This window comes from Dipodomys spectabilis, unplaced genomic scaffold (assembly GCF_019054845.1).
Source record: "Dipodomys spectabilis isolate Male_0828 unplaced genomic scaffold, ASM1905484v1 ptg000145l, whole genome shotgun sequence".
Lineage (NCBI taxonomy): Eukaryota > Metazoa > Chordata > Mammalia > Rodentia > Heteromyidae > Dipodomys > Dipodomys spectabilis.
Window position 1 is genome coordinate 17,961,841 of NW_024870822.1, and position 27,112 is coordinate 17,988,952.

At 46.5% G+C, this 27,112-nt stretch overlaps 1 protein-coding gene and 1 pseudogene across 4 annotated transcripts in view; one reads left to right on the forward strand and one right to left on the reverse strand.

Annotated features, from left to right (window-relative positions):
* The window catches only part of Plekha7 (pleckstrin homology domain containing A7), a 213,429-nt gene that overhangs the window by 184,690 nt on the left and 1,627 nt on the right, over window positions 1-27,112 (forward strand). For 2 of the 4 annotated variants that reach the window (XM_042691307.1, XM_042691308.1), the window contains exons 14-27: window positions 3,036-3,104; window positions 3,260-3,340; window positions 4,128-4,277; window positions 4,809-4,910; window positions 9,974-10,082; window positions 10,214-10,440; window positions 14,444-14,632; window positions 14,735-14,852; window positions 15,789-15,880; window positions 16,408-16,608; window positions 19,306-19,461; window positions 22,896-23,029; window positions 24,017-24,159; window positions 25,493-25,603. In XM_042691307.1, the coding sequence (XP_042547241.1) occupies window positions 3,036-3,104; window positions 3,260-3,340; window positions 4,128-4,277; window positions 4,809-4,910; window positions 9,974-10,082; window positions 10,214-10,440; window positions 14,444-14,632; window positions 14,735-14,852; window positions 15,789-15,880; window positions 16,408-16,608; window positions 19,306-19,461; window positions 22,896-23,029; window positions 24,017-24,159; window positions 25,493-25,593 (1,872 nt within the window). In that variant the 3' untranslated portion in view covers window positions 25,594-25,603. The remainder of the gene's footprint in view (window positions 1-3,035; window positions 3,105-3,259; window positions 3,341-4,127; window positions 4,278-4,808; window positions 4,911-9,973; window positions 10,083-10,213; window positions 10,441-14,443; window positions 14,633-14,734; window positions 14,853-15,788; window positions 15,881-16,407; window positions 16,609-19,305; window positions 19,462-22,895; window positions 23,030-24,016; window positions 24,160-25,492; window positions 25,604-27,112) is intronic. The other 2 variants (XM_042691309.1, XM_042691311.1) reach the window with 1 other exon arrangement.
* LOC122117600 lies at window positions 6,266-6,753 on the reverse strand (annotated as a pseudogene).

Below are 27,112 nucleotides of genomic sequence, written 5' to 3' on the forward strand. Positions count from 1 at the left end.
TTGAAGACAGTGTGTTGGGTTGTGGAAGAGGGGAGATCCAATGCCTAGGGGTCTTTGATTCCCTTTTGATACAAAGACTTTCCAAGTGCACAACTGAGGAGGTACTGTGAGGATCCATTGCTGATGTTTTAAATGGATTTAAACATTGCTATCACAAAGCACAATTTTAAAATGAAACTTCTGTAACATACTACTTGTGGTTATAATATTTCTTACTAGGCATGACTCTCTGGAACAGAGCTAACTTCAGATGCTTGATGGGTCCCTGTGCTGTGTAAATAGCAATCAAGAAGCATATGCCACAGTCTTTGGCCCTTCCAGGAAGCAAAACAAACCTACCTGATTGTCATATAGTCATAAACTCCCCAAGCAAACATTTCCCAAGCATCCTCACAGCCTTGGCTGTGCTTTGAAGACAGGAAAAAATATACACCCTAGTCTCCATATTCACCACTAATGAGGTTACTGTCTAGTGAGATATATGAGCAAACAGAGCATTGTAATTTGATATACTACATACCACAGTAGTGACAGACTCTCAGGGTGTGGGAGGGATGCCCTAAAGGGTAGCAAGCCCAGTGAAAGGGAGGAGAGAGATGAAGCACTTGGCCTCTGTTGAGCTTTTAAGTCCTTTGAATTCTTAGCTTACAGCACCCTGTAAGTACCGCATTAAAGGAGGACAAGAGAAACTTCCTTCTTTGAAAAGAGGAAGTGCTAATCTCCCAAGAGAGAAAAATGTTGAATGTATATTCAGTATTCTAGGAAGGCAGTGAAGGGCATACTGTTAGAAAGCCTTCCATCAAAAGTTTAATGGAGAAGATTCTGCTTTCTCAGAATACCCTTTTTGTATAAAGCATCTCATGCCTTTCCCGGTGGTGTGGATAAATGAGGCATTGCTCAATTAGATTCTCTGCTTTGTTATTTAAGTATCAGAAAGATATTCTCAGTAAAAAGCTTCAGTGAAATATGGGGATGATTTTTGCTGGAGGGATCCCCAAAGCATTTTCTCAATTTGAAAGTAACTTCCTTAGTTAGGAAATGAGCCAAGAAAAGTCAGTCCCTTTGGAGAAGGAATAAACTCATGCTCCTCTGCTTTGATGGGAGGACTGTTTGCCACTTTCACCTGCTCTTTTCCCCACGTCCTACTTGGAGAGTCTGCCTGTCTGGGGCCACACTGGTACTAATTCCATGCCCTTCTTTCCACTCCCTCTTCTGTTTCCCATCTCAGAGAGAACACTGTTTTTGTGGATCCTTGTAGAGGTTGATGTGATCTACAACTATGTGTATACATACCTATGTGTATTTATAATCTGTTGGTTTAAGAGGCAGAATTTGGGTGGAGTTCTACTCTTACCAGGAATTCTCACTCACCTACATGTCACTAAGCATTTGTTGAGGGCCTTCGGTTGTGCCAGGCCATTTGTTCAAGGCTTTAACATAATAAGACAATGGTCCCTGCTTTCTACTGTGTGACAGAAGACATGGTGGGAATGGATCACAGCAGTTCGGTAGCTCAGAATCAATCCTTAGCCCAAGGCAAGAGGAGATTATTTGACTGAAACCTTTGTACTTGCTGCTGATGCTTTCACAAAAGAAGAATGTAAGACAATTGGTCCCATGGGTAGTTTGAGCTCTAAGGGGAATGATTACATATGTATTTTGGCTCCTGATTCATAGGAGCTGAACTAGACTTCCCAGATAGAGTTGGGAGAAAGTAAAAGCCATCTTTCTGGGATCTCCTGTATAAATAGCACACATTCTACCTGTCTCTGCTATGTTTACCTTCTTTCTGCTTCCCTAGTCAGAGCTGCAAAATAGAGGGCAGAGAGATGGTCTCCCATACATGACATCTGAGGTACATTAGACCTAGCTGTACCTGACTTTGTCTTGGTCATGGAAGTACATTTGTGGAAAAATTATACATTACCCCCGAACATATTTTGACAGGAAGGAGATTTGGGGGAAATGAAAGTGTACAATTAAGAGTTGGGTTCACAGTCCTAGCTACTCAGGAGGCTGAGATCTGAGGATCACAGTTCAAAGCCAGCCTGGGCAGGAAAGTCTGTGAGACTCTTATCTCCACTAAACTATTAAAAAAAAGCTGGAAGTGGAGCTGTGGCTCAGGTGGTAGAGCACCAACTTTCAACAAAAGAAGCTCAGGGACAGCACCCAGGCCTGAGTTCAAGCCCCAGGACCAGCATCAACAAAAGCAAAAAGTGACAGAGTGGAGTTCAGCTTCTTAGGGGAACAGGCAACACTGACCACTTTAAGTTGGGAAAGGTGAAATCCCATTGGCTCACAAGTGTGGGAATGGCTTTTGTTTAATGCTTTATGATTTCCTTTCTGGAGATAACAGGTAGTAACTCATACAAGTACAGCTGAGTCTATTATTCAAGTATTAACTTAAAACCCTGGTTGGAAGTTACCTAGGTTTCTTCTTTCTTTGGTTAAGTCTTCTTCCAATAGGTAGGTGAGAGGGCTGGCCCAACTCATGGGGAAGGGAAGTGCTTGCTCAGAGATCTCCTTCAGCGGAAGCGAGACAAGCTCAGAGGATTTGCTCATTCCTTCCTCCTGTCCACACGACTGCCCTGGGCAGCAGGTGATGGACTTCTGTAATTTGCATTTGTCCCTGGCTCACTAGCAGACCTCTGTCTTTTCAGTAGCAAATCTGAGATTCACACTCAGCTGTCCCATTCATTTGGGGTAAATAAATGCTTTATAATAACGATGATCCTGCACTGATAGGAAGGAGATTTAGGGGAAATGAAAGTATGCAATGAAGAGTTGGGTTCACAACTGCATTTACTTTGAGAAATGTACAAATGCTACTAGGATCACAAAGAGGCTTTAGTTTTACTCAAAAAAAGAAATCAACATAGAAATGAAGCAGGTTTTACTTTAGGCTTTTTTGCCCTTTCATGCCATAATCCACTGCCAAGACTTCAACACCATTCACAATAGAGCTAACTTTCCTTCCTGAGTGCCATGGTTCTAAACATCACGGTAAACTCTCCTTTAAATTGTTTACCTCCCAGATGACAGGCCGAGACCTTCTCAAGGATCGAAGTCTGAAGCCTGTGAAGATTGCTGAGAGTGACATTGATGTGAGTGAGCAATGACAGGCTGACCCCTCCTGACCCAGACCCAGTGTGGGTAGCTTCCAGCAGGGTTTGGATGTAGTAGTCACAGGCTTTCTACTCATACCCTGCAGGCTTGTTCTCAGCCTCCCAGGTTCTCCTCATCCTGTTCTTGCTTGTAGGTCAAATTGAGCATCTTCTGCGAACAAGACAGAATCCTCCAGGACTTAGAAGACAAGATCCGAGCTCTAAAGGAGAACAAAGTATGCAGTGGTTTTGCATAGGGTGCAAGGGTGTTTGGTTGTCCTGTCTTTCCTGAGACATTAATTAGAATCTCATGTTTTAGACAACAGCTGTTAGTTTAAATTTTTTTTTAATCCTGCTTAAAATGTGCTTCTTGGGACTTTTATCTGGGCCTGAAGAAGATCTAGTAGGGAGACCTTAGCTTATTCATTCCAGCTATCTTCATCTCATTCTGCTCTGGGCCACTTGCCTGGAAGCCCTCAGAGCTGAGCCTGGGAGAGGCTTTGTTTGATTTGGGTGCCTGAGGCCTGAGTAAGGAACTGCCCCTTTGAAATTGGCTACTGCTGCAGCTGAGCAGAGTCCCTCATTACCTAAATTCCTTTCTTCTAGGATCTAGGCTATGAAGACATCAAGTCTAGATGAAGATTAGAATGGGTCTAGGGCTACCCATATTAACTCTCTTGGACCCTTACAGGGAATTTTTTTCTTATTGCATTTTAATAAGACATTATATTTGTCATGCTAAAGGTTTATAATAACACTTTTTTTCTCCAGAGCTTCCAGACTTTTCTATTAACTCACTTTTTAGTTTATTGTATAAGGAGTGAAATGGCTTTAAGTCCACTTTGTAGGTGAGGAAGCCCAGGTACAGAGCTATTAGTAAATTGGCATCAGAACCCTGCCTCTTAGCCCTTAGCTCAACACTGGCCTCTTTGGGCTTCATATCTCCAGGCTTTGTTTGTTTCCTGGTATTGTATGAGGGGACCTCTTGGACTGAACTCCTATGCTTTGTCCTTCCCGATGCAGGACCAGCTGGAATCCGTACTAGAGGTATTACACAGACAGATGGAGCAGTACCGAGACCAGCCTCAGCACCTGGAGAAGATTTCCTACCAGCAGAAGCTGCTTCAGGAGGATCTTGTCCACATCCGAGCTGAGATCTCCAGGGAATCCACTGTGCGTGCAGGGTGTGATGGTGGCAGATATTTCCTCAGGAAGGATGGCCACCATGTGCCCATCTCCCCAGCTCTAGTTGAGTTGATAGCCAGGGGGTGAGAATCTTGAAATGGAAGAACTCTCCTAGGCTGCTGCATCCTGACAACAGCTTCCAGGGATGACATTACTCTGTCTGCCATGCCTTGGGCTATTCCCAGATGGCTGAGAATGCCTAATGGATGGAATTCTCAAAGCAATTTTCAGGCCATATTCCAGTCTAAGATGTCAGAATTTCTACTTTTTTGTCAGTCTGCTGGGTCTAGACCTTTCTGTCAAGGCAGGGAATTAAAGCATTTCTGCATAGAAAAAGGGAGAGAGCAGGTGGCCACGGTAAGATCCCACACTCCCTCCTGCTTCTCTGTCTCCCTCCCATCAGCTGGTCTCCTTCCCTCTTCCCCTGGCTGGTCAGCAGAGATCAGGAGCATAGGTACTCGCAAGCTGCCAGGGAGAAAGGAGACAACAAGGGACTAGAAGCCTTTCCTTGGTCAACAGGAAATGGAAAATGCCTGGAACGAGTACCTGAAGTTGGAGAGGGACGTGGAACAGCTGAAGCAAACCCTGCAGGAGCAACACAGAAGAGCCTTTTTCTTCCAGGTGACCAAGGGCTGTTCATCCCTCCAAGCTCTGATTGTTCCTGAGAGCTTAGCTTACGGGGCTGTGAGCACTATTCCAAGACCTTTTCTTTCTTGGCCCCATAAAACGTCCACCCCAAGCTTTTCTTTGGAGATGCTTTCCTTCACCAAGCCTTACCCCAACTCCCTGTGCCTCTTTGCTCTCAAAGATAAGCCCTTAGTATTTTTTGAAGGCTTTTTGCTTCTGAGCATTTGGAAAGCAGACATGAGAAGAGACTTATCTAGAACACTTTATGGAAAGGTGAGAGTGATATGTGTTCCCTTTTTTGGCCCCTTGGACACAGAACAGCAGGAAGCCTTACCTCCTTCCTGCCTGATTCCTGAGGATAGATGCTATCATCTCACTACTAAGAACGAAGTGTGAATTCAGTGCATTGAGGTGCTTCTAGTCTCCAGGTACTCATTTGTATTTCTGGAGACTGGACTAGGTGATACCCATCTCTGGCCCCTGCCCTACTTGTGAAAGCTGGTATTAGAGCCCAGCCTCCTTACCTTAAAAACCAGGCCATCCCATGGATAGCAGCCTCTGTCCCCCAAAGATGAGACAATGACAGGCACTGTAAGGTTTCTCCTCTTCTAGGTTGGGTTCCCAAGCTACCCAACAAATCCTTCCCTCCACTCCCCCCAACACCAATTGTGATGCTTAACCAGGCTTCCACCTCATGTTCAGAATTTTTAAAATGGAAAATGACCTACTTTCCAACTCCACTTCAGATCTGTATCACCTTCTTTCAGGGCCCTGACATGATTTTGTTTCTTTGAATTCAGCAAGCGTTCCTGGAGACTTCTTATGTGAGACACTGCACATAAGAGTATAATGCTAGGCTTGACCTAATTCTAGCCCACGTTCCTCATTCAGGTAATTGAGTGAATATGAGGATCTCTGGACTTAGCATTGCCCTAGAAAAGTGAAGGAAATTCTGGAGGGTGTTTAGGTTTATGTGCCCTGAAGCTTTTCTTGGTGATACTAGCCCCTACTCACTCAGATGGTTCCCAAAGGATTCAGTTTCTGGCTCAAAATCTTGCCTCTGGCTCAGGGCTGACCTATGAATTTTCACAGAACTTGTCTGTCTCCTGCTGTTGTTGTTATACCCATAATTCTCCTTCATCCAAGCTAACATTTTCTTTTTTTTTTTTTAATCCCCAGCACTTAGCATAATGGCTTGAAAATGCTAGGTGAATATATTGTCAAAGTCTTTGCAACTATTTTTTCTAGTCATTAGCTCCTGAAACGATCACATTCTTTCATCTTGGGCTACAAAGATCCACAGTTACTTTTAGCAGCAATACTTTCAGCTGTTAATTCTTTTTTTCCCCCAGTACATTAATTATTTATTAACAGAAAAGGCCTACAGACTCATTTCTTCTTGGACACACCCACAGTGCAACCACAGCATCCAGTGGTCTTGGTGTGCTGGCCTCTGACTCGAAGGCCCCAGAAGTGGCGCAGCCCTCTATGGGCTTGAATCTTCTTCAGGTCTTCATGGAGCTTGTTATCCAGACCATTGGCCGCAACCTGGCTATATTTTCCATCCTTTCCATCCTTCTGTTTAAGAACCAGTCTGGAATTTTGAACTGACGTGGATTCTGCATAACAGTGCTCACATGTTTCACCCCATCCTCTAGCCCTCTTGGTGAGGTCAATGTCCGCATATACATGAGTATATCTTCATCCCATACCCTTAATAGGAGTGATGGCAAAGGTTGTTTTCCAGTGCCCATTTTTGTTGTTGTTGAGTACTCACAAAAGGTGCTGGAACTTCTCAGCAATCACTAAAGACATGGCAGCGGCACCAGTGGTGTGTAGGCCTCCTGTGGGAGATCCTTTTTGTTCTTTAACTATGCAAGCAATACAAGTATATACAGCTTCTGAAAAGCCCCCAAAGTGAGGAGCAAAAACACAAATGATACAAATGCCTTTTTCTCCTCTGTCCCATTCCCACCACCTTCTCTGTCAGTCACCTGCTGTCAACTTGCTGCCGTGCCTTTCTGACCATTTCTGTGCCTTTCCAAATGTGTAGAATTGGATCATTTAGTTGGGCTTTGGAACAGAGAAAAGGTTTGCTCAAAGAAGGTCCTTATTATACATTGTTTGGCAACTTGCCTTTTGGTCTTTATGTTGTGGAAGCATTTCTTTATAGAAACCGATACTACATCTCAAAAAGCTAGAAAAAATTACTTTGAATGTTTCACCATAAAGAAATAATAAATGATGGCAAACATGCCTATAATCCTAGCATTAGGGGATAGAGAGCAGGAGGACTGCTGAATATGAGGTTAGCCTGAGATCTTGTCTCCAGGGAGGGAGGCAAACAGGGAGGAAGGAAAGAGGAGAAGAAAGAAAAGGAAAAAAGATGAGATTAGTTATGTTTACCATGTCATTATCCAATGTATACAGATATTGAAGCATCACATGATGCTCCATAAATATGCACAATTTTTGCATTTATATGTATCAGTTAAAAACATTTTCAGGGGGCTGGGAAAGTGGCTCAGTGGTAGAGCGCTTGCCTTGCATGCCCGAGGCCCTGGGTTTGATTCCTTATCACCACATAAACAAAAAGAAAAAAGCCAGAAGTGGCGCTGTGGCTCAAGTGGTAGAGCGCTAGCCTTGAGCTGAAGAGTTGAGGGACAGTGCCCAGGCCCAGAGTTCAGGCCCCACGACGGGACCCAAAAAAAAAAAAAAAAAAACCAAACAAACAAAAAACAAAAACATTTTCAGTTTAAAAAAGAGGTTGACAAATATTGCCAAATTGCCATCTAAAAGACTTCTACCTTCCCACTCAGAAAGTGAAAGCACTGGGCCCTTTTGCTCACATCTCACCTCACCAGCACTTGATGTTATCAGTCTTTTTGTTTTAATCTAATTACTAGTCTTTTTTCTTTCTTTTATTTTTTTTTGGGGGGGGGGTCAGTCATGGGGCTTGAACTCGGCCTGAGCGCTATCGCTGCGCTCTTTCAGCTCAAGGTGAGCGCTCTACCGCTTAAGCCACAGTGCCACTTCTGGGTTTGCTAGTGTTTTATTGGAGATAAGAGTCTCACGGACCTGCCCGGGCTGGCTTTAAACCACAATTCTCAGAAATCAGCCTCCTGAGTAGCTAGGGTTGTAGACGTGAGCCACCGGTGCTCAGCTAATCTAATTGCTAGTATCTTTGACATCTTTTCATATGAATATTAATCATTTGTATTCCTATTATGGTTTTATTTCATAGTAGTTTAATAGATAGCAAGCCTAGAGTCCTTTTATCCCCTTCCTAAACAGAAATTGGTAACAGTATATCTGATTTTGTCACATATTTCCTGGAGAATTTTCTCCTGCAAGTTTCTAGCAAATAGGCCAGCCTGGAGCCTACTACTGGATTTTTACTTAGCTCTATGGTATTGCTCATATTTTCCCTGCATGTCTCAATGACCAGGGAAGCCACAGAATTCTTCTTTCATCAGGCTCTATGTTGCTTTGATTTAATCCTAGGCTGTTAGAGACCTATACAAATTATTAGCACTTGAGCTGTGTTTAAAGCCCAGATGTAAATTGTCAGCCATAACTGGAAATTCACCTCCCAATAGCCAGTTCAGCTGTGGGAATAGTCATAGCATTTTCAGTTAAGTAGTGTGTGTGTGTGTGTGTGTGTGTGTGTGTGTGTGTGTGTGTGTGTGTGTGTGTGTGTGTGTGTGTGTGTGTGTGTGTGTGTGTGTGTGTGTGTGTGTGTGTGTGTGTGTGTGTGTGTGTGTGTGTGTGTGTGTGTGTGTGTGTGTGTGTGTGTGTGTGTGTGTGTGTGTGTGTGTGTGTGTGTGTGCATCGCAGCCACCTGAGCATCAGGAAAGCCAGAGAACAGAACACCCAGGAAATAGAATGGGGTAGTGATAGGTAGGTCCAACCTGGACATTGAGTCCAAGTCTCTGCTGAAAGCAGTATATGGGAGACTTCTTACTTAGTATAGTGTGAGGACACAGGAGTGAAACTCAAGCCTTGCCTTATAGAGGCTTGTTTCACTGCATTATTAAGTTGTGAAAGTTGGAGAAAGTTAGGGACTCTGGCATTTGTCCTCCTGGCTCTTGTTTTACCTGAGGGGGTATCAGAAGGGCATAATGGGTCAGAGAGTTTCTGAATGCGAAGCTAGGGAGGAAGAAGAGGATGAACTTTATTTCCCTCTTTCACCTGTTCCTAGGATGGAGCTTCAGGACCTCAGCCCTACTGAACATTCCACTACTTATTCACTCTGGGTTCCGCAGTGTACTGGGTGGTGATAGGACCAGGCTTTAATGTGGAGCTGAGTCTCAAACCCATTGTTTGCTTGTTAGTTCTGAGACTTGGTTTTTGCCCATTGTGGAGCTTGAACTCTGGGCCTGGGTGCTGGGCCTGAGCTTTTTTGCTCAAGGTTAGTGCTGTAACACTTTGAACCACAGTGCCACTTCCAGTTTTCTGGTGATTAATTGGAGATAAGAGTGTCACAGACTTTGCTGCTTGGGCTGTCTTTGAACCACGATCTTCAGATCTCAGCCTCCTGAGTAGCTAGGATTACAGGCGTGGGCCACCAGTGTGGTCATGAGACTTTTTTTAACTCCCCCTCTTTCACTCCTTTGCTGGGGACTGATTGAGGCCAGAACCTCATTTTGCAAAAATGAAAGTCTGTACCTATTAAGTACCATCAATCTCCACCCCCTTCCCTGGTTTTGGCAATTACTGTCTTATATCTTGTCTCTGTGAAATTGACTATTCTAAATAATTCATACAGCAGGTTGGTGGAATAGTATGGTATTTAAAGCATTGCACTATTAAATTAGGTAGAAGTTGACCTAACTGAGGAGAGCCTGCTCCCAAGTTTTTCTCTGGACCTTGGGAAGTTTTCATGTGTGCCCTTCCTTAGAAAGCTGTAGCAGCATGGTACTAGCCAAAGTGTGGTTTATAAAGAGGTGCCACCCCTAGAGGAAGGGGTCCTGTCTAGAATATGACAGGACAAATTCCAAGAAGAAAATTCTAGTTAGGAGCTGAGAGGTACTGAACTGCCACCTTGTCTCCACCAGGAGAAATCACAGATCCAGAAGGATCTATGGAGGATTGAAGACGTCCTTGCAGGCCTGAGTGCAAATAAAGAGAACTACCGAGTCCTGGTGGAGTCCGTCAAAAACCCAGGTGGGGACATCTTCTGAGAAGTGGGATGGGTGACATGAACCTTGGAGGCTGTCTTCATGGTGCTATCACCTCATTTGTCATTCAAGGGGGCCTTTATTCCATCCTGTCCTTGTTTCTCTCCTTGTCTTCAGAGAGAAAAACGGTGCCTTTGTTTCCTCACTCACCTGTGCCTTCACTCTCAATGTCTGAGAGCAAGCCGGCCCCGCAGCCCAGCCCTCCCGCCAGCCCTGTGAGGACCCCTTTGGAGGTTCGGCTCTTCCCACAGCTGCAGACCTATGTGCCATACCGACCTCACCCACCACAGCTGAGGAAAGTGATGTCCCCGCTTCAGTCACCAACTAAAGCAAAGCCCCAAGAGGTAAGTTGTAGTGACCGGGAGCTGAGTGCTTTGTTTCCTGTCTAGCTGATTGTCCTTTAAAAAAAAAAAATTGGTCCTGGGGCTTGAACTTAGCACCTGGGTGCTAGCCCTATCCCTAAACATTTTGCTCAAGGTTAGTGCTCTACCACTTGAGCAACAGCTCCACTTGCACATTTTTGCTGGTTAGCTGGAGATAAGAGTCTCATGGACTTTCCTGCTTAGGCTGGTTTTGAACTCGATCTTCAGATCTCAGCCTCCAGAGTAGGTAGGATTATAGGCATGAGCTACCAGTGCCCAGTTGACTATACCTTTTTGTCCTTAGATAAGCCTCTCTTGGGAGAAAAACTCCCAGGAGAAACATGGATATATGGAACAAGCTTAAAGCCCTCAGGAAATCCAAAGTCCAGAGCAGCTAAGGGTAGTATTGACCTGCCATGTGCCTTGGCCTCTGGACCAGTAGGATTCTGAGAGATGGTCTAGCTCTGTCCTCCTATATTACAGTTGGGAAAACCGAGTCCCAGCAAGAGGAAATGATTATGATGATTAGGGTGGAAATTGTGATCTGCTTCATGCAGAGAGGGTTCTGTCTCTCCTGTCATCATATAGCCTGGAAGGGGCAGGAAGCTCCTTCCAGCAAAAGAGTATCTCTCCTTGGGCTGGGAATGTGGCTTAGTGATAGAGTGCTTACCTAACATGCATGAAGCCCTAGATTTGATTCCTCAGTACCATATAAACAGAAAAGGCCAGAAGTGGCACTGTGGCTCAAGTGGTAGAGTACTAGCCTTGAGCAAAAGAAACTTGGAGACAGTGCCCAGGTCCTGAAATCAAACCCCAGGACTGGCAAAAAAAAAAAAAAAAAGTATTCTTACCCTCCCCTGTTCTTGAGCACTATGCTATACTCTGAGGATGTTTTAATCTTTCCAGGAGCCTTGGGCACTATGGGCAAGAAGGTTAGTGTACCAATCCCATGGAGAAGAAAACTGAAGGAGATCAGGTGCTGGAATTTGGTGGTCTCTGTATTAGATAGTGGATTTATCTAGATCTCTGTCATTCTCTTTTATCCTGTGCCATCTGCCATCTAACTGTACCTGCACCTCAGGACCTCAGGTCCAGTGTATAACCATGTAGTGACCTGAGTCCACACTTTTGCTTGCCTAGCATGGAGAGGAGCTCTGTGCACATTCTTCAGAGTCTTGGAACATGGAGAATTCAAAGAAATAGATGTAGTAAGGTAACTCATTGTCTTCTGCTCCACATTAAGGCCACCTTTGCCTGTAAAACGAAAGTAGTCTGGCTCAAGTGAAAGAAGCCAGAATGGAAGGCACCTGGGAATGGTGGCAGGAAAGGTTTTGCTAACAAAGACTTGGCAGAGCCTTGCTTGGATGCTGGGTATGACCAGGATCACAGAGGTTGGAACACAAGGGTTGAAGAAAGCACAGAATGATCCCCCAGCCTCACCATCCACTTCTACCAGCCATGGACCAAGGCTCAGAGCTGGATCCAGATATGGCCTGTGACCCAGCCAGAGAAGCTCCTCAGATCTTTCCATCTTGAGGAAACATTTGGAGCTGGGAAGGTGGCTCAGTGGTAGAGCGCTTGCCTTGCATGCATGAGGCCCTGGGTTCGATTCCTCAGCACCACATAAGCAAAAAGTAAAAAGCTGGAAGTGGCGCTGTGGCTCAAGTGGTAGAGCGCTAGCCTTGAGCTGAAGAGCTGAGGGACAGCGCCCAGGCCCAGAGATCAGGACCCACGGACCCCCCCCAAAAAAAAAATCCTTTCAGCAACAAGAGGTCACCCTCGGGCCTGTGAATACCTTTTCAGTCTAGACCAACCACAATGTTAGTTGTTTTTGTTTTTTTTTCCTTTACTCTTTTTCTTTTCAGTTGACTATTGGTCTGTAACCCTGAACATTTTAATTATGCAGTTAAATGACAATGAACTCTTGGTGCTGGGAAGGTGGTTCAGTGGTAGAGTGCTTGCCTCACATGCATGAAACCCTGGGTTCGATTCCTCATTACCACATAAACAGTAAAAGCTGGAAGTGGTGCTGTGGTTCAAGTGGCAGAGTGCTAGCCTTGAGCTAAAAAGCTGAGGGACAGCACCCAGGCCCAGAGTCCAAGCCCCACGACCAACAAAAGAAAAGAACAATAACAAAAACAATCCCATTGAACTCTCTTGTACCCTTCATCTTCAACATTGTATTTGTGAGATTCATCCACATTATTACTTGTAACTAACTACAGGTCTCTCATTCAGTTTAACTTACTTTCTTGAATTTAATTTCATCTTTATTTGATAATAATTTCTAAGAGTATTAAAAGATTTAAAAAAGAGTATAATAAAACATCTCTCACCAGCCGGGCGCTGCTGGCTCACGCCTGTAATCCTAGCTACTCAGGAGGCTGAGATCTGAGGATCGTGGTTCAAAGCCAGCCCGGGTAGGAGAGACCATGAGACTCCTATCTCCAGTAAACCACCAGAAAACTGGAAGTGGCGCTGTAGCTCAAGTGGTAGCGCGCTCGCCTTGAGCTGAAGAGCTGAGGGACAGCGCCCAGGCCCAGAGTTCAAGCCCCACAACCGACAAAAAAACAAACATCTCTCACCTTCTTTCTCCAGATATTCTTTCTCTCTCTCTCTCTCTGTCTCTCTCTCTCTCTCTGATCTTACCCTTTCTGGAACTCTGAAAAATCCTGGGTTGGGGGAGGAACCGCAACAAAATAGAACTAAACTAAGGAACTTAAGAGTTAGGAGAAGGCAAGATGGCCATCAATGAGTGGTTAGCAGTCAGGCCCTGTCTGCTGATTGGAAGAGGAGCTATGGTCCTCAGCACTATGAACAGAAAATGGTCACATTTACTGCCTTCCAGGCAGTGGGCTTGGCAGTCAGTGAGAGTCATTTGTCTGATCCTCTTTCTGTCCATTCAGAAGGTACTTTTCCCCTTTCTCCTCCCTTCTTCCCTCTCTTCCTCCTTTCCTGCCTGCCTGCCTGCCCTTCTTCCTTCCTTCCTTCCTTCCTTTTTTTTCTGTTGGTCATGAGGCTTGAACTCTAGGCCTAGGCACTGTCCCTCAGCTCTTCAGCTCAAAGCAAGCACTCTACCACTTGAGCCACAGCACCACTTCCAGTTTTCTGGTGGTTAATTAGCGATAAGAGTCTCACAGATTTTCTTGCCTGGGCTGGCTTTGACCCATGATCCTCAGATCTCAGCCTCTAGAGTAGCTAGGATTACTGGCATGAGCTACCAGTGCCCATCTCCTCTTTTTTTTTCTTTCTTTCTTTTCTTTTTATTTCTTTACCAGTCCTAGGGCTTGAACTCAGGGCCTGGATACTATCCCTGAGCTTCTTTTACTTAAGGCTAGTGCTCTACCACTTGAGCCACCATGCCACTTCTGGCTTTTTCTGTTTATGTAGTCCTGAGGAATGGAACCCAGGGTTTCATGCGTGCTAGGCAAACATTCTACCATTAAGCCACATTCCCAGCCAGAAGTTAATTTGTAGCCATGTACATTTCTGCGAGAAAGGGCAGGAGGATATACTATCCTCACTCTGCTAGAGGATCCAGAATTTAGAGTCATGGATCCAGGCTCAGGCTGAGCACCACCAAGCAGATAGTATTGTCTGTTCTCCAAGGTGGGTGCTGACATCAATTCAAATGCAGCAGAGTTAGAAACCTGCCTCTGGGGTGGTGGATGCCAAGGAAATAGACTGGCAGTGCAGCACCATGCCAAGAGTTTGGGCCCTGGAGGCCCCCAGTCCTGGAGTTGGAGAAAGGTTATCTACACTGTATAGTAGAATATACAAGAATCAAGAGGAAGAAGAGAGCTGGAACAGAGACATCTCGCCTCTTCAGCCTCTCCAAAAGAAATGCTCACAATCCTGGCTGAGGTAGTCACGTTTTGTGGCTTCACAGTAGCCTATTCCAGCCCTTTAGACCGCCACTGTATCATGACCCTGCCCTTCAGCAGTAATCCCACTAGGCAGGCATTCTGGTTCTCTTTTTGAACAGGAAGACGAGGCACCTCCCAGGCCCCCACTCCCTGAGCTCTACAGTCCAGAAGACCAGCCCCCAGCTGTGCCACCTCTGCCGAGGGAGTCTACCATCATCCGCCACACTTCCGTGCGAGGGCTCAAGCGGCAGTCGGATGAGAGGAAGCGGGACCGGGAGCTGGGGCAGTGTGTAAATGGGGACTCAAAGGTGAGCCGGGCAGGCACCCCTGAGTTGTCAGCTGAGTGAAATGACCACTCATTAGGTGTGGTGACACCAGACAAGTATGACAGCCTCAGACTCTGCCCACAGGTGGAACTCCGGTCATATGTTAGTGAGCCTGAGTTGGCCACTCTCAGTGGGGACATGTCTCAGCCCTCCCTGGGACTCGTGGGCACAGAGAGCAGGTACCAGACGCTACCAGGCAGAGGTAAGGCAAGACCCTTTTTGGAGTGTTTTGAAAAGCCCACAACTCCACCACACTGAACCCAAATGTAGCTATGATCCTTCGGACCCACTTCCTGACTCTTTGTCTCTTCTACCTCTTTCCCACAAGCAATATTTAAAAGCTCTACTACCATTAAGCCCGACACTGCTTACACACACACACACACACACACACACACACACACACACACACACACACACACACACACACACACACACACACACACACACACACACACACACACTATCATCAACAGTGTTATAAAGGGTGTAGACATCAGGAAACTCACATCTCAGAGAAATTAAACAAGAGCCAATTAGCTGCATGCACACACACACACCTATCATCAATAATGTTATAAAGGATGTAGACATCAGGAAACTCAAATCTCAGAGAAATTAAACAAGAGCCAATTAGCTGATCTGTGTGGGATCCTGAAGATAATGCTGTCTCTGGACAGATGAATCCTGGGATTCCGGGAAATGTTACCATCAGGCCTTCCAGAACAATTTTCCCTCTCATGTCACCCCAGAACCCAGTGAGTCCTTTCTTAAACACAGATTCTTCTCACTTGGGCTCCTTTGTTCTGTCCTTCCTTATCCCAGTCTTGGTTACGCAGAATGTGTAAGATTACTCCAGGAAACAGAGGGGTGAAGGGCACTTGTACCTCCCCCCTCCAACTAGAGCTTCTGCATGAAAGGGAATCCTATGTTATAGTTCACAAATCAGCAGGGATGCTGTCACCCCTCTGGGGACAGAGGGTAACTTTGTATTGACCCTCACCCTCTACCTAGGGTCTGGCTCTTCTAGACCCAAGGAGAAAGACAAATGGGTTATTGGTTCTCTTGGTCCCTCTTGGGAGTAGACTTTATATTAGAGGGATACAAATATGCTGACACTGACACTTTCTTTCCTAAGGGCTCTCTGGGTCCACATCAAGGCTCCAGCAGTCATCTACTATTGCTCCCTACGTCACGCTCCGGAGGGGTCTAAATCCTGAAAACAGCAAGGTAAGCTTCCCAGTGTGTGGCCTCAAGCTAGGGAAGAGCTCTGAGCTAGGAAGTGACTAGCAATCCTACAAGCACTAAGGATGGCCTCCAAGGAGACCTCAGACCCCCCCCACCCCCATGAGTCAGGGCTCCTGTCACCCATTGCCCACCAACATAGTCATAACACTTCCCTCTGGATTTTCTGAGGACCTCATCTTTCTGTCTCCAACCTGACAGGGTGACAGGAGGTAACCCCAGGAAGGCTGCATGATGGGTTCATCATGATTTACTGAATGCATATGTAGCTGGGCAGGCCTGGGCTTCAATGTTGACATCTGCAGAATGGGGTGCTGGCCAGATGGCTTGTGCAGGCCAGGGACATCATGGTGTTCAGAGAAGTGATTCTCTAAAGTAGTGTGTGTGACACAGCCCAACTATTGTCAATAGACAGATGGAGCGCTTAAGAACAAGGATGGAAGTCCAGGGCGGCTGCCCACTGGGTTATTAGTAGTCCAACAGCTCCGTGTGCCTCTTACCTTCCTCCTCAGAGACCCAAGAGTGCCTTGGAGCGCCTGTACTCAGGGGACCACCAGCGGGGCAAGATGAGCGCAGAGGAGCAGCTCGAGCGCATGAAGAGGCACCAGAAGGCGCTCGTCCGGGAACGCAAGAGGACACTGAGTCAAGGAGAGCGGACAGGCCTGCCCTCATCTCGCTACCTCAGCCAGATGCTGCCTGGAGATCTCGGCTCAGTATGTTAGGCAGGCGGGAATGGGACAGGGAGCACCGTCCTTCCTCAAGCTGAGCAGAGCTTCCCCACATCCCTCTAGGGCAGGCATCACCCCCCCCCCCCACCCCCCCGAGATGGCTGAGAACATCCCACAGGTTGTTTGTCCACAACCCAGGGTGCATGTGTGAGCTGGTCAGAGGGTGACCCGGAAGCAGAGCAGGAGATCTCACAGCAGAGGCTTAGGATATTAGCAGATACCCAGTCATTTCCTCCAGCCAAGTGTGTGAGGCCTCTGTGGGCATTTGGGATCTCTTAGCTGAATTGAGGACTTGGGAATACAAGGTAGATGAAGCGAAGGAGAAAGATGGTAACAGGATTTGATAAGTACAAACCAAACAACCAGCCTCGCAAACTTCCAAGCAAGTGATGGAGGAGGGGAAGGCAACTGAGCAAGGGTGGCATCCCACAACCCTGAGGGCTGGTGGTCTCCCTGCCTGTGGTGCGGAGGCCTCAGGTGCCCAGGAGAGTTGGGGGAGGGAAGACCCAGTGCTGCTCCCTGGTGGTGCTCTCCAGAGCTGCACCTATCCACCATTGCCTTAAGTCCCTTTTTGGAAATATGCCATTTTGACTTTGGAGTGTAGAATGTCACGTTACCCTAGCTCTCTAGCCTGACTGTTCTTTCCCTAATTCATTGCACAAGCTCTTTTGCTTTTAGTATTGTTGCTTATTGCCTCTCTAATCCTGCCTGATTGTGTTTACAGACGCTTCTGATTTGCATTGAACAGTCTCTAACTGGCCTGTGCTGTTTGTTACCAGGCTTGTAAATAGCAGCGCTTATCTCCCTAGCCTAGTAACCACCTCCAAATGTGACTCGCCTTTTTCCCTGAATTCCTTCATCTGGCCTACTGACTCATAATTTACTACTCCCCAAAGCTGTACCAGAGTCCCTGAGCCAACCCTCTGTGTGAGGACCATAGTCACTGGCAGAGGTCAGGGTATTATGAATTTATGGAAATTCATGCCTTACACCTAGATAGTAGATAGACTTCAGCGAGTATACATTTGAACAAGTTCCACCACATCTGAGGTTATATGGTTTTAATTCCTTTCATCTATCACACAATTTCTTATGGAAAACTTTTGTGTTTCTGACATTTAGTAACTTGAATACATATCAAAAATAAACTATGTGTGCAGAGGGACGCTCAGCAGCTGTTAGCCCAAGCACAAAGGACTAGATTCAGGACAGTCATATCTTTAAAAGCTGCAAACCTGGTAACTTTTTAAATAAACAAATGTCATAATGGGATAACACTGACCTTTGACAACATGGTGTCTCAACTGTAGATATTATCCAAAAAACATCACTTGAATACATTGTAATTTTTCTCTGGAAAAAAAAAAAGACATGTAAGTCTCGGCATCAACGCCAATAAACGTGTTGCTTAACAATGATGGATTGGCGTGGTTCTTCCCCAGGGTTACTTTGTAGAGTCCAGTGTACTTTTCTTGTTGGTAGAAACAATCAGGCTGGGTTTAAATGAGGGCTTGTTTTTATTTGAAGCACTTGTGAGCATCTAAGAAAATATGTGTTTTCTTTGTAAATCATTAAATTAATTCATCTTCAAATTCCCAAGTGCCTAATCCTTTCAAACTATATTTGGAAAAATATCATCCACGATTTATTACATTGTTGCAGAGTCAGTATTGAGAGCTTGTGCATGAATGGGTGAAATGTGCTGATATGGCTTTGAGATTGGGGTTTGGAAGGACTCAAGGGGCAACAAGAGAGTTGGGACTTGGTGAAATGGGAGAGGTGGGAGGGAAGAAGTCATCTGGGATGCATAAGGATCTGTGGAGAACACAGGCCTTGAGCTGTTCCATTCTTAGCCACCTGATTAGTATGCAAAGGCCCAAGTGAGCAGAATACATCTCAGAGCTGGACAGTCATGCTTACATCTTAAAATGATTAGGTTTAAATTCTGCCTCATGCAAACAGATGCTGGTTACAAAGTTGATACTATCAACCTTGGAACCATTGCATTTGATAAGAGCATTTCAATTTTATACTATTTAGTTTTTCTTGTAATTTAAAGAGAACATTGACCCAAATTAGATAGATAAGCTCTTCCATGGCAGTTTGTCTTCCTCTCAGGCTCCAGCCTGCCCTTTCTTCATCTTCTCAGGCCTGCTGTGGGTGCAGTTTTACTCACCCTGAGAGAGTCCTATTGGGAAAACCCAATAGAGAGACTCTTGGTTATCTGACTTGCTTAGCAGGGCCATAAAGAGCTTACAATTTTTTTTCCCTATTATTTCTTAACCTCTGGAGCATATGAGTCCCAAACCCAGAAAGTCTTTCATGAATTAATGATCCGCAGAAAAGGCAAAACCATTTTGTAGAGTTCTTTCCCAGATTCTCTTTGGGACTCATGTTCTCAGACCTGGGAATATTCTGGATCCCTGTGAACCACTGTGAGCCAGAAATCATGTAGTCTTGGTCTTCAACCTGTATCCTAAGGGTACACATTTGAACTTTCTTGGGACCCAGATCAGAGAACAAATAGGACTCAGACGGTGTAGAGGAGACAGAGGCCTTGTTTGTCCTTACATGTCATGTTATGGAACATAGCTTTTCCAGAGCAGGTCAGAGGTCCATCTGCCTAAGGACCCCATGTCCACAAAGCCTCTGCAATTAATCCTCTTAACCTTCTGTTGCCAGTGGAAGCGAGAGCAGGACTTTGACCTGCAGTTGCTGGAACGGGCCATGCAAGGGGAAAGAAAGGACGAGGAGAATGGCTGGTTGAAAGTTCAGGCTGTGCCTGTCACAGAGTTGGACCTGGAACCTCAAGACTATGACTTGGACATCAGCAGAGAGGTGAGGGCAGGGGCTTCCTTCATGACCCCCAGAAGTTGCGTTGTTCAAGGCTCCCAGCCTACTCAGCAGTCCTACAGAGATCTGGTCTTGATTTCACTTTAGTCCAAGAGCATGAATAGATAGCAACGTGTAGCCATAAAAGGAGCAATAAAACCAACACTAATCTGATTATTGTTCAGATTTAACTCTGTCATTTGGAGAAAATTGTAATTGTACCTTCTCTGAATCCTGGCTTTCCTCAGCAAGTGTGGTGAGGATTACGTGATTCAGCATGTTCTTAGGAGGGATTAGAAAGCCTCACACAGACTAGGCATCTTGATGGGTAGTTTCTGTTTTACTTAAATGTTCCTGAAGCACCAAGGTTTGACCATATCAGTCAGTCATGCTGACCTGGCTTATCAGACTCAAGAGAAAAACATAAGCTTCAAAATCACATGTAAAATTTCCAACCATGACAGAGGCCAGAAGACTTCACAGGGTTCTGGTCTGAATTCCTCAAGTGCCCTCTGCTGGCATGCATACATCATGGCAGGGAAAACCCAGGAAAGCAAGTGAAGACTTAACAGGGGTAACAGACTCAGACTCTTCTAGACATCCATAACTTCTGATGGCCTTCATTGTATCATTTGTACCCTCTGCAGAGCATTGTCTAATTGCTGCATGGCACACATCTGTTTCCATAGCACTGAGTGGCACAATGTAGGTGTAAATATCTGTTGAAGGAAAACTATTGAGTGAATCACACAGTGACCCACAAATGTCTGAAAACATTGGCAAAAACTGCATGAGAAGAACGGTGTCATCACATAAAGTATAGATTTTGGTGGTTCCTCAATAAAACTTCTCTATGAGTCCCTTTGATAAGGGAAAGAGAGCTGAACTGCTAAACACTCAACACCTTTCTGGTTGGCTTATTGTTGTTGTTGCTTGTTATTTGGGTTTTTGGGGTTTTTTTAAAAGCTAATTTAGGGTTTGGGTTTATTTTTGTGGTGCTAGAGATTGAACCCAGGGCGTGACAGGTACTAGACAAATGCTGTACCCGTAAGGTACATCTTCATTCCTCTTCTCCTTTCTTTAAGGGACAGTCCAGCTGTTTTTGCCAGTGGTTACTGCCAGTAGATTGGGGACCCCAAAGCATCTTTGAGAATTAAGAAGCACTGTGGATAATAGATGTCTGTGGAGTTGCTAAGTTCTCAGTTCTAGTGGGTCTCTATCTGCTAACAAGGCTAGTCCCCCTCTGTCAGAAAACAGCCAAAAGTCTATGATTTCTCAGTGACAAAGAACACTTCACATACTGCCTTGGCAAGTGCAAGGGTGCACCCTAGTGTCCCAGCTGGCCCAGGGAAAGAGTCCTTCTTTATCTTTAACCTAAATCCTTCCTGTTACAATGCAATCTGCTTCCTCTAGTTCTGTCCTTAGTAGAAACAACAGAGAAGAGTTTATTACTTGCCATCTTTCAGCAAAGTACAAGGCTGCATGAATTTAAATATGTAGACAGAATAAAAGCCTAGTTGAGATCAGAGGGGAAAAAAAAGAAAAATTAAATTTAAGCAGTGCTGAAAGTGGGCTCCAAAGTTTTACAAAATAATAGGTATATTTATAGCTTTCAAGTGCAAGGGGCTTGGTCAGGAATTATGATTGGTGCTGGCAGAAGTTAAGCTGTTTTTTAAGAAAGGGATGTGGTGTACTTTGAGTCTCTGAGCCGTTTGTGGGAAGGGATCTGAAGAGCAGAAAGTAAGCAGGAGTTAACCTTTCAAAGTCCAGCTTGCACTCTGCATCTTGCTCAAAGGATGGGCTGCACTTGTGTCTGAGGTCTGTTTAGCAGTGGCTAGACTCATTTTTAAAAATTTTATTGTAAAGATGCTGTAAAGAGGGGTTACAGTTACATGAGCAAGGCAATGAGTCCATTTCTTGTCCAGCATTGCTACCCCCTCCTTTGTTGTTCTCCCACTATCTCTTCCTCCCCCACCTCCTTACTCCTCCCCACTCCCCAAAGTTGTAAAGTTCATTTCCAACATACTGTCTTGTGTGTATCATTGTTGCAATGGGTCATCCTGTGTCCTTGTTTCAGCCTTTCTACAGACTCATTTCATGTGCACCTAGACCAGTTGTTTTTTCCTTTGACAAATCTAAGACCAGATTTGTTCCATAACTGGATTTGGCTTGTTTCTGGAATCTCCAACCAATCCTATTTTATTTTATTTTATTTTTTTGGGTCCAGTCATGGGGCCTGAACTCTGGGCCTGGGCGCTGTCCCTCAGCTCTTCAGCTCAAGGCTAGTGCTCTACCACTTGAGCCACAGCACCACTTCCGGCTTTTTTCTTTTTGCTTATGTGGTGCTGAGGAATCGAACCCAGGGCCTCATGCATGCAAGGCAAGCGCTCTACCACTGAGCCACCTTCCCAGCCCCTCCTATTTTAATATGAGCATGCAAGAGTTGACTTTAGCAGTAGTTTTTCACTTTGAACAAGATTTCATCCAGCTGTTTGACACTGTGAGAGTAAGATACTGGAGAGAGAAGGAGTTCAAGGCCATTTGCCCTAGAAAACAGTAGATATAGTAGAGCTGCCTACTATCTAGATTAGAAGAATTATTTATTTATTTATGTCGGCCGTGGGGCTTGAACTCTGGGCCTGGGTGCTGTCCCTCAGCTCTTCAGCTCAAAGCTAGCACTCTTCCACTTGAGCCACAGCACCACTTCTGGTTTTCTAGTGGTTTATTGGAGGTAAGTCTCACAGACTTCCTTGCCTGGGCTGGCTTTGAACTGTGATCCTCAGAACTCAGCCTCCTGAGTAGCTAGGATGACAGGCGGGAGCCACCAGCGCCCAGCTAGAAGAATTTCTTTTTTTTTTTTTTTTTGTAGGACAGGTTGCAGTGTCACTTCCTTTTATCTTTCCATTTCTTTATTTGTCATCTATCCACGAAGGGCTGGGCTACGAAGTGCCAGGTCCCTGCATTAGACAGTTGGGGATAGAGAGAAGAATCAGAGAAGGCTTCTCAGGGTGAGGTTGTGAAAGAAGAGTGCCCCAGGCAGGGGCGAGCAGGGACGGAGTCCCTGTGCTGGGAGGGACATGGGCAAATTGCTGGGTTGGTGAGCCTGGGAGGCTACAGAGGTTCCGATCAGGGCTTCTAGCCTGCTCTAAGGATTACAGTTTTCTACCGAATGCCTCAGTGCAGCTGTTTCCTTTGTTTGCACTCATTTTCCCTTCTCTTGGTCTATAGGAGGTTGTCTTGTGCAGTGGCAATAATGTGGGCTCCGGCATGAGACCCAGATTCAAATTCCAATTCTACAGTTGACTGACTTTGGCTAATTAGCAAACTATTCCACGTCTGTGAACTCTGTTCATTTCAGCCTGGGGAAGGGGTGGGAAAGTGGGTGCCAAACAAGAACATCTGAGCTTTCCCCTCTACTTTACTTCCCGGGCCTCTCCCAGCTCTCCAAACCTGAGAAGGTCTCCATCCCCGAGCGCTATGTGGAGCTGGATCCGGAAGAACCACCCAGCCTTGAGGAGCTGCAAGCACGGTATCGAAAAGCCGAAAAGATTCGCAACATCTTAGCTCGGTCAAGGTCAGCCCTCACTTGCTCCTGTCTGGGCAGCCCTGGCCATGGGGAGTGTCTCATCTATGGTGGGGGGGGGGGAAGATTGGCTGGGTGTATGCTTTGTCTCAGGAGGGCTACACTCATTAGATGAGGCAATTCACATCAGCCTGGAACACTTGCAAAGTTCTGAAAACCCAAGGGACACCCTGTTCTTGACCCTCACCCCTAAATGACTGACCCTAATGACTGAAGTAGAACCAAGTGTGGCCATGAAGATCTAGTTGGATATCAGCTCTAGTCACAGTTCTCTGAGCATTTGGGCCTATGGTTTTTCACACAGACCCCAAGATCAGAGCAGGAGTCTCAGTCTTGTCCTGAGGGAACCAGAGCCTTAGCCTACCTTGGATATAGAACTGGGATCCTCAAAGATGGCTTTTCTGTCCCATGATCCATTGAGAGCTATGTTAGCTATGTGTGTATGTGTGTGTATGTGTCTGTGCGTGCATGTGCATATGTTGCTTCTGGGGCTTGAAATCAGAGCCTGGGCACTGTCCCTGAGCTTCTTTGCTCAAGGCTAGCACTCTATCACTTGAGCCACAGCTCCACTTACGGGTTTTGTTTTGTTTTGTTTTGTTTTTGTTTTTGGTAGTTAATTGGAGATGAGTATCTCAAGGGCTTTCCTGCCCAGACTGGCTTCAAACCATGATCCTCAGCATCCTGAGTAGCTTGGAATTCACTTTTGAGCCATTGGCACCCAGCTTGAATTAGCTGTTTTGTGTCTGAATTAGTCAGGTACCCTTAACATAAGGCCTGTGCCCTTCCTAAAACAAGAACAAAGCTATGATTATTGGGAAGAAGCATGTACTTCTGTATCTCTAGAAAAAGTGCTGTTTATATCTGATACCCACAGTGTCCCCCCAGTGTCCTCCCCACCAAATTATTGAGAACCTCCTGTCTCCTGAGGCTCATGCTCAGGGCAAGTGAGGGCCAATGTCTGTTCTCTGGACCTTGCAGCATGTGCAACCTGCAGCCAACATCAGGTCAGGACCGAAATAGCCTGGCCGACCTGGACTCACAACTTCAGGAGCAGGAACGCATCATCAACATCTCCTATGCCCTGGCCTCTGAGGCCTCCCAGCGCAGCAAGCAGGTGGCAGGTAAGGCTGTGGGTGCCAGCTCCCAGTTCTCTGTACTTACTCTCTGTTCCTTGGGGCTTATTCCTAGCATGGCCCATCCCAGAGCCAGGGAGTCAATAGAAGTTGGCAGTTAAAGCCAGCAGTGTGTTCTTCTGCCTAGAGGGGATCTTGTTTCTGGAGGGATTGGTATTGCTATTTGACTTTAGGTTTTTTTACGCACTTGAATCAAAGGGCGGGGTCTAAAGTGTGTGTCCTTATGGAGAAGGGGGTCAGAAAACTCCTTAGTGTTGTAGTTGCTTGCTGAAGGCAAGACAGAAGAGGCCCCTCTAGCCCTGTTCAGGTCCATAAACCAAACCACTGTTTATCCTATCCAAGTGTGGCAGGCCAGAACACAGGACTCAGGAAGTGTGGATTTGCTGGCCAGTTGGAAAGACTATCACCGTGCTGTAGAAGTGTGTGTGCACGCACGCACACATGCACACATGCCTGTATGTTTGTAAAAAGACTGCTTTCTCTCAGCCAGGAAAAGGGCTTCCCTCTACCCACACCTCCCCCTGGGTGGGTGCCTTTCCAGTCTACCTAGTGTTGTTTCTCGCAGTTGCACCCACAGACTGCATTTAGGGTGTGCCCCTGGCCAGCTGTGCTCCTTCAGGGATCCGAGCAGTCATAAAATCTGAAGTGGCATCACAGTCTCTTCCAGTGCTCCAGTCCTGACCACAGGATTGAGAAGTGGCCTAAGATGGGGCCTGTAGATTATGGTTATTGGTCCTGGGAAGTTCCTGGTACGGGAGCAGCTTTGCATGCTGCAGGTCATGGGACTGGCCAATGACAAAAGGAAGGGCCTGAGTTTTGTCCCCTGTATCCTAATTGAGCTGAGTCCCTGAAATCCCTTCCACCTCCATTCCCTTCAAGGATATGCTGAGTGAGCTGAGAGGTGGTCAGACATCCAGACCCTTCTTCCTAATGATCCTGGAGCTCATCCCAGCAACCTCTGAGCTCCTTCCTAAGGAGGAGCCCTCCTCTCTGCTGTGCTCGCTCTGACTCTGGATCTGCCCCTGCCCGTCCCCAACCGCATTCCACAGCGGACCAGCACTCCTGCCCTCACACCCTCCACGCGATGGCCAGCCTTTCTCACTGCCCATTCAGTGATGATCTTCTGCGTCTTGCCTTGCCTTGCTCTCTCCCATCTCAGGACATCATCAAAAACTACAGGCAATCCAGACACAGGCTATTAGTGGGTGGCAGTGGAGCCTACGTTGGGGTCCAGGCCACCCTGTCCTGGAAAGTGGGGCATCTGGTTCTGTGGGGGCAGATGAGTCTAACACGTCGCTTGATTCCTGTGTGCTCCGTCTAGTGCAGCAGCTGGCCCTCCTCCCGCCTAAAGGCCCCCTGTCCTCCAGGACGGTGCCACCTTACCCCCCCTTAAGCAACGGACTCCACTACACCTTTGTCTAACACCTTCCAAGTAAGAGCTCGCCTGGGTCCCCGTGCTGATCACTGCTGTGCCTAGTGTGAGCATGCCCCTCCTTCCTTCCCGCTGCCATGAGCTAACTGCAGTGCTGCCTGCTGACGCTTCCTCCATTGGTACTGCGGCCGTTGGGGAGTGGGGGGTTGTGGTGCCCAAATGGTAGGCAAGTGGAAGAGCTAGGGCTTTACAGAAACTCAGTCTCCAGGGGCCCCAACACAATGGTCTGCCATCCAGCCCCTTGCATCACTCACTGAGTCTCCAGATTGCAGTGTGTCCTCTCATCCTGCTCTGCTGCCAAGGGCGGCATGATACCTCATGGGCCAGTATAGCTCATGCTGCCAGACTCCAGGGATGAAGAAAAAGGGCTTTAGCTGGGGCAATTAAGGAACTTCCAGACTGGAAAAAGTCCAGGTTTACAGATGGTGAAGCTGAGGCCTAGTGTGGTGATTGGGCTCATTCTAGGTCCCCCAGTACTGGTGTCACTGACCATGTTGTTTTTGACATTGAACACCATAGGGAGGAGAAAAGGGGGAGCCCAGGGCCATGTGACTTGGCCCTAGTGAGGCAGGATGTTCCAGTACCACCTGCTCCCCTGAGCTTTAGGAGATGAGGAACAGAGCAGGGCAGGAGCCCACAGACTAAGTGTCTAGCTGACGTGTGCTGCTGCTGCGACTGAGCCCATTGCCTCACTTTGACAATGGAAGGTCAGACCAGGGATCCTGGCAGGCCCATCCTTGGTAGCCCAACTTGTCATCTGTAAAGCATTCCCCTCTCTGCCCTTCATACATGCTTATGGTTCATCTTGTTGAATGCCTACTATGTGCCAAGCATAGTTGGAGCCATACAACAACCCCATTCACTCCCCATTTTACAGATGAGGAACGAAGCTCAGAGACCTGAGGGACTTTCCCAAGGAGTCGCAGCTTGTAAGTGTGAGGATTCACAGCCCTTTGGTGTGAGCCCAGAGCCTCTGTTCTCCATCACCACTCATGGACTTGTCTGGGAGCTCTACAAGACTAGTGAGGGACAGTATTTGCATTGCTGGGGGTGAGGGCTTGATCTTTGGTAGGCATCCTCAGCCCAGGTGTTCCCTCAGCTTTGGAGTAGTCAGTGGGCCTCAGGCAGCCTGAAGGTCGAAGGAAGATGTGAGCCTTGTTGGGCTCAGCCCTCAGGAAGTGAGAGCAGAGACCGATAACTGAAAAAGCTTGGGGAAGTGTGTCAACTGGTGTCACGAGCCTGTTTGTGGTTTCTCCTAATACCTGAGCAGGGAGACATTGGTGCAGGAACAGACTTTGGAGAGTCTCCACTCCCTCTTGCTCTTGACCATCACCTTCTCCACCCACCCCCGCCCCATCCCGCCCATCCATTGCTTTGCATTTCAGAGGCTATCCATGTTTTTCTTGAGCAGCTTTGTTAGGGGAGCATTTGACCACTCTGTTTTTAGGTGAGACAAATGAGATCCATACAGTCATTCCGTGAATGAAGAGGTAGAGACATGATAACTCC